This window comes from Glycine max, chromosome 2 (genome assembly GCF_000004515.6).
Source record: "Glycine max cultivar Williams 82 chromosome 2, Glycine_max_v4.0, whole genome shotgun sequence".
NCBI lineage: Eukaryota > Viridiplantae > Streptophyta > Magnoliopsida > Fabales > Fabaceae > Glycine > Glycine max.
In genome coordinates, this window is record NC_016089.4 from 49959337 (window position 1) to 49971570 (window position 12234).

The following is a 12234-nucleotide window of genomic DNA, read 5'->3' on the forward strand; positions in this document are numbered from 1 at the left end:
GATCATTATTTATGTAACACATTCAGCATTTTTATTTTGTTTCTTATTCGTCGAGCAATTTTTATAGTAAAGTGAATAAAATAAGAATGTGCTATGCGTATAAAGAACTAATCTAAAAATATGATTTATCAATAGGAACCAAATTAAGAATACATAGACTTTTAGAGTCATTGTCATGACAATATATTAGACTAAAATGATAATATTTTCACATATTTTAGGATCGATTTAACAAGTTTTTACATAAGGGACCAAAACGATGAGAATGTGTAACACATAAAGATTAAATTATTAGTTTAACCAAATTAAAACAATATTGCTATGACTTTTTTGCTATATAGACACAATATGTGTGTTTTTTTTGCTAAATTACTAATTTATTCCATCAATTTATTTATTTTTTTAATTGTTAAAATTGACACAATGTTATTTTTTTGTCAACACCATCGAAATTTGTAATGGAGATGTACTAATTGTACGCCACTTTTTTTTATTATTATGCCACGTATACAAGAAGTTAATGGCGTTCTCATAATTAGACAAAAAGAGCAACATTCTCTAATTTTTGAAAGTTAAGGAACCAAATTGAGTTTTTAATTATGGAAAGATAAAATTTGAACTAATTAAATAAATAGAGGGATCAACTTAGTAATTTAGTTTTTTTTAATTGTTAAGAAAAAAAACCCATTAATTAATGATAGACAACAAAACAATTTTTTAAATAACGATAATATTAAAATAAAAAAAAAGGTACTAGAATACTCTCCTGTATTGACAAGCAAGAGTAAAGTTCAGTCCAGCTAAGTGAAAATAGTTAGTTTTGGAAGCTAAAATGTCTTGCTCTTAGCCCGAAAACTTATTCAGATCTCAATATTGATTTTGGTTGCAGTAAAAAACAATAAAGTTTTACACTAAAGTAAATATATATATATATATATATATATATATATATATATATTTATATGGACAAAAAGGGAGTATAAATTTAACAGAAAATAAAGTCAAACAAACAAATAATTCAAATAATAAGTTAATCAAAATTCGTTTTGTCTTCTGTTTACGGTGAAGTATATTTGATTCTTCCCATTGAGAATGACATTCAGAAGAAAGAAAAAAAAAACACGATCGAGCGACTTCACGTAGCAAAGTGTGACTTGGAGAAATTGAAAAGATTGTTAAAAATCCGGACACTAAGTATTCAACATGGAACTTCACAATTGTCCAAAGCTGTGCATGGACGATCCTTGTGTTCAAGAGTTATTATCTCGCTAATTACTTGTTGTTTATCTGCTTGAAAATGCTCGTCCGCTGAAAAGTAAGGAAGGACAAAATTAGTTAACTCACACGACCAGTTAAAACTATACATATTAGAAGTGAAGCAAGAACTTTTATACCTTTGTCATTATTGAAGTTGTCCAAAAATTGCAAAAGCTTATGTTTGTTGGTAACAAGGATGCTGACAACCTCAGGAGGCTTATTTTGATTTGCAACAAATAGCTGTCAATTAAAACAATTAAATTTAAACTAAGAACATTCAGTTTAGAAGAATCTATTTAAAAATATATATTCGCTCCATTCCAATATACACCTTGAAAACGTGGAAGGTGTCCAATTGAATTGTCTTATTTGAATCCTGCAAATTAAGGGGGGAAAAAGTGGACAAATAAATAAGTGCTTTTATTTCATGTATTTGCAAGTCTGAAAATTTTGAGTATAGAAGAAAGCATACTCTTAAGAGATTCATGAGGATCCTCATATTATCCAACGAGCTCACATACTGGACCATTACCGCAGCATTCGAGCGATCCAATAGCATATCCCCCAATAACTGTAACATATTTGATTACTATGATTAGGACAGTACGTCTTAGTGCTGTGTTTAAAATACACCGCTACCATTATATAATCATCAGCACAATCAACATCAAACATTATAGAACAGTTCAACTACTTTCGAACTGTCTGATTCAATGACATTAAACACACTAGTGGATCAGTAGTTGCAGAAGTAATGAGAAAAATATCATGAGAGGTAAAATAAAAGCTTTAGGAACAGTTTCTGTAGAATTTATTCAACTTTATCAATAAGTTTCACAATAAAACTCAGTAATACAAGCCTATTCAATTAAATACGCTTAATTATAATTAAGCTGTCATCAGTCTCGCGTAAAAAACCCTCACAAGCATTTAACTAAATTATTTACCGAAATACGCTCAAGTTTCTAAGCAATGGTGAAATATTGATAAAGAATAGTGACTAATGCAAACAGTTAAAATGGACAGTTGATGTTAGAATGAATTTTAGAATGAATTTCAGACTTGAGGAATCAAGTAATCAACCACAGAAGAAATTATTTATACCTTGATAGCGTACCGTCTAGTGAAATAACTGGTGGATTCCAGCAACTGAGAGTTGTACTCTTTGAAGAACTGACAGCCACAGTAAAACCTTTTAGCTGATAATATCTTAAAATATTGATAAAAATACAATACTTGAAAAGCTATATATTGTATGAAAACAACCAAATTATTTATGTTAGAATAAATTTGTGGACTGTGAAAGAAGCTATATATGGCTTCTTTTAATCAAATAATTGACTCCAATGTGAATAAGTTTTTGATTCATAACTCTATTATATTTTTTTTAATAATCATGATATTGTTTATGAAATTATCTTTACTGAAAAATAATAACAAATCTTTGTCTGAGACCTTCAATTCATATAAGATAAGAAGTATTTTTTTCTAAATACAATTTATTTTATATTTAATGATAAATAAAAATTTAAATTCTGACTTATTTTGATTAAACAATACAAATCGTTATTACTTATGTAAATCATTATTGACTCTATTTATCTTATTACAATTACACATATTGATCGACCAATTATATAAGGTGCCAATCGTTACATTCCGCCGAGAAAGCCACGAACTAAATGACAACTGAAACCTTTGTAATATTGTAATTTAAACTATTACTAACACGCATGTTGCATGGAAGATAAAACAATGATAGGGGAAAATTCTATCCCTCTTCTACCGCCTTGATTGCTTTTACATTCTCTAATTTACAGAGGATGAATACATGTACCTTGCGCATGCATGGCATAAATATATACTAAGTAGACTTTGGCGTACTTACCCAGTCATAATTTTTAGAAAGAAATTCAGCAACTGTAGATTTGTGCCTTGTCAACAACTCCTGTGTACATCAGTCAGGGAATGGATCAGCTTAATTTCAAGCTAATGAATTTGCTGTAAGAGTAAAATAGTAGTACCCAGAACTTTATTAACAAGATATGCATGATATGACAAACATTTGATTTAATCAGAGGCAATATAAGATCGATATGATGGTTGAAAAAATAATCATAAGAGGGGAGAAGAGAAGAGAAAAAGATCCCAAATTTGAATCATTTTTACAAGTATTTCTAATAAAATTATTAAAATAACATTTACTGATAAACAAATATATATTTTAGTTAATCGGTTTTCGTTGTCCAAACCTATTTATACAAAATAATTCTCATAAAACACATTCCCAAATACAAAGAGTTCTTCGAATACATACATTCAAATCAATATAAACCTGGATAGTTTAAGGATATTATTTGTTTGGATGTTGCAGAAAACAAAGGAAAAATATACTATGGATGATACTTTCTCATACATTTCTTTTACAACTTCTCTTTCTCTTTCTTTTTGTATTTTTTTCATCACATATTTCATTTTATCTAGGAAAATGCAAAAAAAAAAAAAGCACTATCCTTTATGCCTTTTGCTCCATTGTCCATTATAGAATCTAGAATATAACAAACGTATATATGCATAAGATATACCAGAGATATATAAATTAGGGCCTTTCTTGCGATGCAAGTAAAATGAAAAACATGTAAATAATGAGAATTAGGCTTAGATTTGTGAATGGAAATTAAAAGACATAGTATCACAAGCATACTTTAAAAGTTGCAACAGCATCTGATGCTATTTCAAAGTTTGGTAGCTGAATATAGTCAAAAAACTTCTTCATGTGCTCTGATTCCAAAACATGCCTAAAAAACATAAATTAAACTAGTCAGAATTTAGAAAAAATGAACAAGAAAGTAAAATTTCAAAGTCAGCCACGCAAGATCCTTTGCTACATTTTTTTTTAATCTCCGAAAGTTAACAATTAAGTATGAGATCTATGTTGACATGAATAATTAATTAAGAGATGATTTAAATTGCGTACCTTGCAACGCTCTGGTGGCGTATGCACTCCCTTGCAACCGCACCATACGTCAAAGCAATGTCACCCTCTTTCTCATAACTAATTAAATAAACTTTCATTAACCATTTATCCAGCACACTGGAACTATATATGAAATAAAAATTGAAAATTCAATGTAGAGTATCACATAAATCATACCCGCCTATGAGCATGTCCACAAGATCTAGATTTTTTTCCAGGTACTGAGAAGCAATTAGTTGCGAATTAACCCGCTGCCTTTGCAAGTTTGCAATCACGTGGGTTGCATCTTGGCGTGCCTACCAACATATACGTATATATGAATTAATTTTTAAATATGCTAGAAATTAAAAAAAAAAAACATATATAACGTAACGGAGGACGGTGAACTATGAAAATGGGTACCCCAAGTTTAAGATTTGACAGATAGAGAATGAAAAGGCGAAATGTGTCATCTTTGAAAAACTCTCGCGTGATCTGAGAACACGCATCGGCATTTGGCTCTGATTCGCCGTTTCCGTAAAGAACAGTCCTTATCTCCAGTATCATTTTGCTTAGGTCTGATAGCTGCAACGCATTTTAAACTAAATTATATATGATTTTGATTGCAACGTCAACATTTAATTATTTTTTATTTTTCACAACATTAATTAAAAAAGTTCGACGAAACTGTAATTTAAAAACCTATCAAATCAGTTTTTTCAAAAGTTGTACGTGTATGTTAATTATGTTGGTGCTGAAGCGTGAATTATGAATGAATGCATACGCAGGTAAGACAAGGTACGTAATTTTAATTATGTGATGGAAGGAAGACATTGATTAATTACCTTCTCTTCGCGTTTACTTTCACGAGTGCATGCATTGGAGTCCAGAAAGATGATGAGTTCCCGGGCGTGGCGCACGAGCTCCACTGGTGTTTTGGGCTTTGGCTTGAAAAGAGCTTTCTTCATCTCTCTGGATTGCAATGTAATTGTTAATTAGGGTTTTGCATTCACATGTCAAATGAAATGAGATTAGGGAAGGGAATTGAAGACGTATTTTTATGTATGTGCGCACAATGTTTGAAACGGTTATTTATTTTGGGAATAAGAAAACCAGGGTGAGTTGTTCAATTCAGAGATCGATACAGATAAATAAAATAGCAACTTAACAATCTGTATGTGCAAACCTGACGCATTATCCCTGCATTCCCTCTCAATATACCTACTAATTTCTTCTTGTTGTTGTTATTATTAACAACTTAGGTTTAAATTTAAATAATAGTAAATAAAAGACCATTCTTCATCGTGTATGTATGTCGTGCGTTTTATTAATATTTTCATAAAAAATATTCCTCTAAATTAGGGACATTTCCCTACCAATTGCAAACATTTCTCAACAAAGTCATTACAGACCAAATTCATTTTTGCTTCTTTATTTAGCCGGCCTAGCCTAGTTATATAGTATCTAATTCCCTAAATTCTGGCATAACAGGAGATGTCAGCATCAAAGTTTCATTATGAAACTGAATTTGTGTACATCCTGTTTTAATATGTTCCCTAATATAAATTATTTTAATATGATCCCAGGAACAAGCAAGATGAACACGTTAAATAACAGAAAAAGTGGCTTTAGTCGAAGAAACCAACAAATGTTCTTGATGAGCAAACAAGTCCATGATAAAAATAAAAAAAATTATCTGAAAGAAGCAGAGGAAAAGGTTGGTTATTCATTTACAGAATATTTTAGTTTAAAGTAGCCGTAGTAATAGTATAGGTCAGAGAGGTGGTGTTACTCACCTGCAACCACAAATCCATATCACGCCTGCCTTTTGTGATGATAAACATTAGTGATCAATTTTTTTTCTGAACAAATTCACGAACAGTAATACTCACATCAGGTGTTTGGTGTTTTTTTTTTTTAAAAAAAAATTGAATATAATAACATAGAGTTTAGAACGCTCACAAAGGGATCTATTTGGTGTAGTGTGAGGGCATTTGCCTCCACTAAGTTTTTCTTTTTACTCATATATGTGTGTAATAAAAACAATACCTTAATTAAAAAATAGGTATTGTTCTTATAAGATAATATAAAAAATATGAGGAAAAAAAAGAATAGATTGATATTAATTTTACTATTTTATCCTTTTAATTTTTAGATTTAATTATTATCTCAGATCTTTAATTTATTTTTTAGGTTTAATTTAATCTCTTTAGTTTTAAGAGGTTCAATGAGATTCTTTATTTTTTTAAAATAAGTTCAATTTAATTTCATTTTTCTTTTATCATTTTAATATTTTCAAAAAATGAAACCAAGTTGTATTCATTTTAAAAAATAAAGACCTAATTATAAATTTTAAAAATAAAGAAACTAAATTGAATCTAATATAAATTATGAGATCAAATTGAACTTTTTAAAAATAATAACATAATTTTTAATGCTCTAACTTGTGTAATAAACATTCAATAGAACATAACTATTATTTTACTAACTTACACTAAATGTTTTGATTTGATCATTTCATCTCAATTCTTAAATAGAGTAATAAATGGATTAATAGATTTTGTTATTTAAGATATTTATATGTAATTAATTTTGTGAAAAAATAGGATGTGCAATCACACGAAAGAAGATAAATGGTTGAATAATTATTTAGTTACATGAATAGAGATATTTTTTTATAATATTGATAATGAAACAATCATATAATATTTTCAATAAAAATGCATAAAGAATCATTATAATTTGTAAAAGCTTAAGTATTCTTTTGTCATACATTATGTATTTTATAAAAACTTATAATATTTATCTTTTGTAAAGATATTAAAAAACTATTTCTTGTTCATACTAAAAAATTCTTATGGAATTGTCACTGCTCACATATTACTCCATCACTCAATCAATTAAGTTCGATCCTTTTAATTTACACCACATGTATCACCAACTAAATTATAAAATATGTTTACATTAAGCTAAACTAAATATCTATTTTTAAAAAATGTTATTGATGAATTTTAAATGTTATAAAAAAGTTTTATGAATTAATAATAAAAATTAGTAAATTAACTATAATTTACTCTTAAAGAACTATAATTTACTTTAACAAAAAAAACTTATTAATCACATTATAAAAATATGCTAAATCGGAGCAAACTATAGTACTCTCTATTTTATCTTTTACAAAAAGAAGAATGCTAGGATTAGCCTCTGAAACACACTCCTCTTAATTGGTCGTCTACCTCACTTCATTTTTTGAAATTTGAAACTTGAACTTGTTTGCCTGTAAGTTTAACAAATTTATATTTTTTAAGACCCAAATTGTCATCTTCAACCATAGAGGCGCTGCCCCTTTTTCATATTTGAAACAAATATAAAAGAAATAAATCAATAACAAGGACACGGGGGCATTGATCCATTGAATGAAGCACCGACAACATGGAAGCTGATGACAGGAGAGGAAAATGAGGGATATAATTGGCAGTGAGTGGAACGAAGAGATTGGTGTGGATTTCTTCTCTGGCTAAATTTATTATCGTTTGGATTATTTCTTGTTGGCATTTCAGATTTAACTATATTATTTAATTTGTTACAGAATCATACCAGTTGGAGACACCTTTATTTGGTTTTCCGAAATTTTTAATAAAAATTTGAGGATACAAAACGAGAAAGTAAGTAAGTTTAAAAAATAGAGAAATCAACCTAAATCAATTAAAAAAAAGGAAGCTATAACGAAGAGGAAAGCATATATACAGCTTTGATTTTGGATGAACCCAATGGTTTGCATCTTAAAATTGAAAAAAAAAAAATAAATATATATATATATATATATATATATATATATATATATATATATATATATATATATATAAAGTTACTAAACTTGGAGAACCAGACAAGTATGTTTGACAGTGTGATCCTAATATTTCTCTTTATTATTATAATAATAATAATAATATCCGGCACTGATATATATTACAGCAATGGTTACGGTCTTCATTTTTTTTCTTGAAGATCTGGTTATTGTCTTAGAAAGCAGAATTCAACATATGTAATTTCAGAGATCATCTTGATTAGAATTTATTAAAAATTACCATTTTAATAAATTTAATTTGTTTCTCATTTAATATAAATTTAAAAAAATATTAATTAAGTAGTAAAACCTACTGAAATTAATATTTTTTAATAAATTCTAACTTATCATAACCAGAGTATCTAGAACAAAGACCCTTCCTCATGGTCTATATAGACGGGACAAGCAATCAATCATGGGTATGATACGTTTCGATAAATGTATATTCTCAATTATATTATTCAAATATATCTTAATTAGTTGAACGTATAATTTATTAGTTAATTTTGTAATAATGATTTTTTTAAGGTAACAACGTAGAATCTTTTAAGTTTTCAAAAAAAAACGTAGAATCTTTTATATACAGGAAAGTTTTTAGGCATATTTGTTGTAATTAAAGATAAGAATTATGATATCAATATGCAACGGAAGATTTTTTATATATATATTGAGATCATCATGCAACGGAAGATTTTTTTTTTCCTTGCAAATTCTTGCGAAATTGATATCATGATATCAATATTCCTGCATTTCCACTCTGCATGGCTTGGCTCGATCACCACCTCAGCAGATGAGATAAAAAAAATGGTCGAAACTATGGTTACTTGCTCCATATTTCTAGCATGTATCTTTTTGTTAAACAAGTTGTTTGATTATTGCTTGTTCTGTATAATTGGTCTTCTTCCCAACCCTACTAAAGGAAGGGCTCGTAAATATGCTTCTCAAGAGAGAGAAAGAAACAAAGAAAGAAGGGCTCCTAATGAAATATAAAAATATGAAGAAAACTTGTAAACTTAAAAGGTGTCATATTTGATAGTTGAGATCGATCATTCTATATCTGTTTAGGATCTTATCATAACTATAGAATCTTGAAATAGTTCTCATATTCTCCTTACACTACTAAAGTAATTTTTTAAGACACCTATTCTACTACGGTTATATAGAAAAAGTAAAAAAGAAAAGAAATATCTAATCAACCAGAATTAATATTGAGTCAACCCAAGTCTCTTAAGCGGTGCAAGGAGGAGCTTTTCCTGCAAATTTGGGCCTGACATTAGCACATTTAGCAACTATTGGATCTCCTTTGAATGTAAGAGCAACATTATTTAGTTCCACGTCCTCACATGGTACAGCTTTGCTACATATAAAAATCACTCCTTCCTTGCTTTTTGAAGTGCCCTTAATATCCGAGAAGGAAACCTTGCGTATCTTTATTTTTGATGGACTCTAAGCCATTTCAAGCATGCGCAAAATAGACAAAAACAATGTATAAGAAACCTCACTCTACTGCATGTTCAGTTATTTAATTTAATAGCAGATCTAATATGATTATAGAGAGGATAATGAATAAATTAAGACATTTAAATTTAAGAATAGCTCCTGAGTTTTATATATATATACCTGTTTTGGGCAATGATTCCAAGGACAATACTCTTGGTCTATGATCACCGGATTCAAGACATCAACCATGGTAATATCTTCAAAATGCATATCAGTGACAAGATAAGTTTGTGAAGAATTAGGCCAAGTCTTGATCCTCACACCATTCTCAGTATTTGTCAAAGTGCAGTTTTTGACTAAAAGATCTTTCACAGGCTCTTCGTTCGTGTACTTGCCAAGGCTTCCAACACTAATGCCATGGCCAGGTCCACAATTCACATTTTGGACAGTTACATGTATGCTGCCATCTCCCAGTGAGACGCAATCATCTCCGGTGGCAATGTTGGTGTTAAGAATTTTCACATCAGTCGATTTTCCAATGTGAATTCCATCAGTGTTGATACTAGTCTCTGGAGCACTGATGTGAAAGCCATCAAATGTGAAGTTGTAGCATCCAAAAAGAATGACATGGAAGCTTTTGCTGTCCTTAGAAGTTATGCCCCGAACCATTGAATGATTCACGAAATTGAAACCAAAATTCTGTTTACAAAAAAATAGACTGAAGTCATTAGCATGTTTTGATAGATGCACTAGTGCTAGCAATTTGAGATTAATTGAAATGGTTATGTTATTTACCATGGAAGGTATCTTGCAATTCGTGTTAGTTCTACAATCATTTTGTTTCCAAGCAATTGCACCTTGACCATCAAAAATACCTTTACCTGATAAGGTAATAAAGTTAGCATATCCAATTTTGACCCATTGCTTAGCCCCGTCTAGTGCATTTGGGTCAGCCGGTGCTTGAATTGTGCCATCAATCTGAATTTCAATGGGAGCCATACAAGGACCTTTTACATCAACTGCTTTCATCTTGTATGTCCCATTTGGAATTAAAATTTTGCTTGCACTTGTTGATGCACATGCTACTTTCCAAGCATCCGTGAAAGCCTTGAGAAAATATATATATAAATTACAAATCAAACACAATAGTGGTAAATAATAATAATCAATAGAATCTTCAACCTTTTTAAAAGTGAATTCAACAAGATGTTACCTGTGTTATATCTGCATCTGGTATTCCGCCAAATTTTTTTATATCGATGCCAACTGATTGAGCTGTACCAGAAATAGTCAACACTAAGTATAAAACAATTGGTGGAATATTCAACTTCATATCCATGTTGTTATTGGTGAACTTTGCTATCTTGTAATGAATTTTGTTTTCAAAACATGGTGGCCGGAACACTATTTATAGTAGAGTTGCAAAGCTTTATAACAGTTAACAAAGTGAACAAACTTCTGTTGTAATTTGTGTGGTTGAGATTGTGAGTTGTGACTTTTTTTTTTCTGAGTGTGAGTTGTAACTATTAATGGCAATTCATTATTACATATTATTTCCCTGTACTAAAATTTATTCCAGAGGGAATAATTTGAGATTTTGTCTTTATAACATCTTTATTTTAGCCGAAATTAGAACTAAAATATTGAAAGACAGATAAGGGATGGTATGTCCGAGAAAGAAAGAGAGTTGCATCCTTTAACCAACAAAGTTAACAATTTCATCTTTGTTCTAGTTAAAGAAAGAATCAATAATTAACATTAGTTTTTTTTTTTACAAGGGATCAATAAGATTAGTTAAGAATTTAATTTGAAATTCCTTATAATAATAATTAATAAAATAATTCATATAACCTATGAAACATTAACCCACTTTAGATAAAGTGTAACGATAATTACCACTAATTAAAAAATAAACAGTTGAGACGATAACTAACAGTAGACTTTGTCAATATATTTATTTTATTTTATCACAATTCTAAATCATTGATTTTCTAATAAAAAATTGAGTGTATTTATTTTCTGTTTCTCGTCATTATTTTAAAATAACAAAATCCTTAATATATAATGTAGACAAGAGACATATATAAAGTATAAGAATGGAAATAGGCTACACCAAACTAGACTTTATTAGATATAAGTCTAATATTTTTTATGTGTCATGTCTTTTTTAAAAGACATGTCATGATATATATAAAAGTTTGACAAGATATATAAACATGTGTAAATGTACACTTTATTTTAATTTAATATTATGATAAAGGTAAAAGTATGTAGGTAAGATTTTGTAAGAATAAAATATACTTGTTTAAGATATTTTTTTGAAAATAAGTCATTCCTATAAATTCAGTGTGTTATTAACTAAATTACACTTATTAGATGATATAAACATATTTTAATTCATGATGACTTATTTTAAAAAAATATTTTATATAATAAAACTCTAAATATGACATAAACATATTTTCAATAAAACTTAATTTATGTATTTTTAAATAAACCAAAAATAAAGTTATCTTCTGTGATACTTAAAAAGGAAATAAGATTGATACTATATTAATGATAATGATTTATATTATATTATTCGTGGTAACTTAGAAAATATACTTTTAATTTGGATTTGTTGTAATTATATACATTATTATGATTAATAAATTTCTATGCATATTTAAATGTATATCATACGCATAATGTATTTGATTTATTTTGAGAATAGTCAAGTCACTTTACCAAATAT

General features: G+C 28.7%; 2 protein-coding genes across 2 annotated transcripts; both read right to left on the reverse strand.

Annotated features, from left to right (window-relative positions):
- Positions 1-1042: 1042 nt before the first annotated feature.
- LOC100783621 (putative MO25-like protein At5g47540) lies at positions 1043-5181 on the reverse strand. Its single transcript, XM_003518524.4, has 11 exons — positions 5059-5181; positions 4637-4798; positions 4412-4530; positions 4235-4312; positions 3962-4055; positions 3146-3205; positions 2362-2430; positions 1730-1828; positions 1589-1633; positions 1395-1497; positions 1043-1308 (listed from the first exon to the last, which is right to left on the reverse strand). The coding sequence occupies exons 1-11, from the start codon at positions 5179-5181 to the stop codon at positions 1199-1201; spliced, it is 1062 nt and encodes a 353-aa protein (XP_003518572.1). The 3' UTR covers positions 1043-1198.
- Positions 5182-9068: 3887 nt separating this feature from the next.
- On the reverse strand, positions 9069-10839 carry LOC100784156 (polygalacturonase). The gene is made up of 4 exons (XM_041013468.1): positions 10714-10839; positions 10296-10607; positions 9681-10199; positions 9069-9506 (listed from the first exon to the last, which is right to left on the reverse strand). Exons 1-4 carry the CDS (start codon positions 10837-10839, stop codon positions 9288-9290), a joined length of 1176 nt encoding a protein of 391 aa, XP_040869402.1. The 3' UTR covers positions 9069-9287.
- Between the last annotated feature and the right edge of the window lie 1395 nt (positions 10840-12234).

Excerpts from the sequence above, each read along its gene's own strand:
- LOC100784156 (XM_041013468.1), bottom strand. The coding sequence starts at position 10,839 with ATGGATATGAAGTTGAATATTCCACCAATTGTTTTATACTTAGTGTTG. Across the intron at positions 10,200-10,295 it reads ATTGCAAGATACCTTCCATG|AATTTTGGTTTCAATTTCGT; the intron begins GTAAATAACATA and ends TTTTGTAAACAG. Across the intron at positions 9,507-9,680 it reads GGAATCATTGCCCAAAACAG|AGTCCATCAAAAATAAAGAT; the intron begins GTATATATATAT and ends GAAATGGCTTAG.
- LOC100783621 (XM_003518524.4), bottom strand. The coding sequence starts at position 5,181 with ATGAAGAAAGCTCTTTTCAAGCCAAAGCCCAAAACACCAGTGGAGCTC. Across the intron at positions 4,313-4,411 it reads GTGGACATGCTCATAGGCGG|TTATGAGAAAGAGGGTGACA; the intron begins GTATGATTTATG and ends TTATTTAATTAG. Across the intron at positions 1,498-1,588 it reads ACACCTTCCACGTTTTCAAG|CTATTTGTTGCAAATCAAAA; the intron begins GTGTATATTGGA and ends TTTAATTGACAG.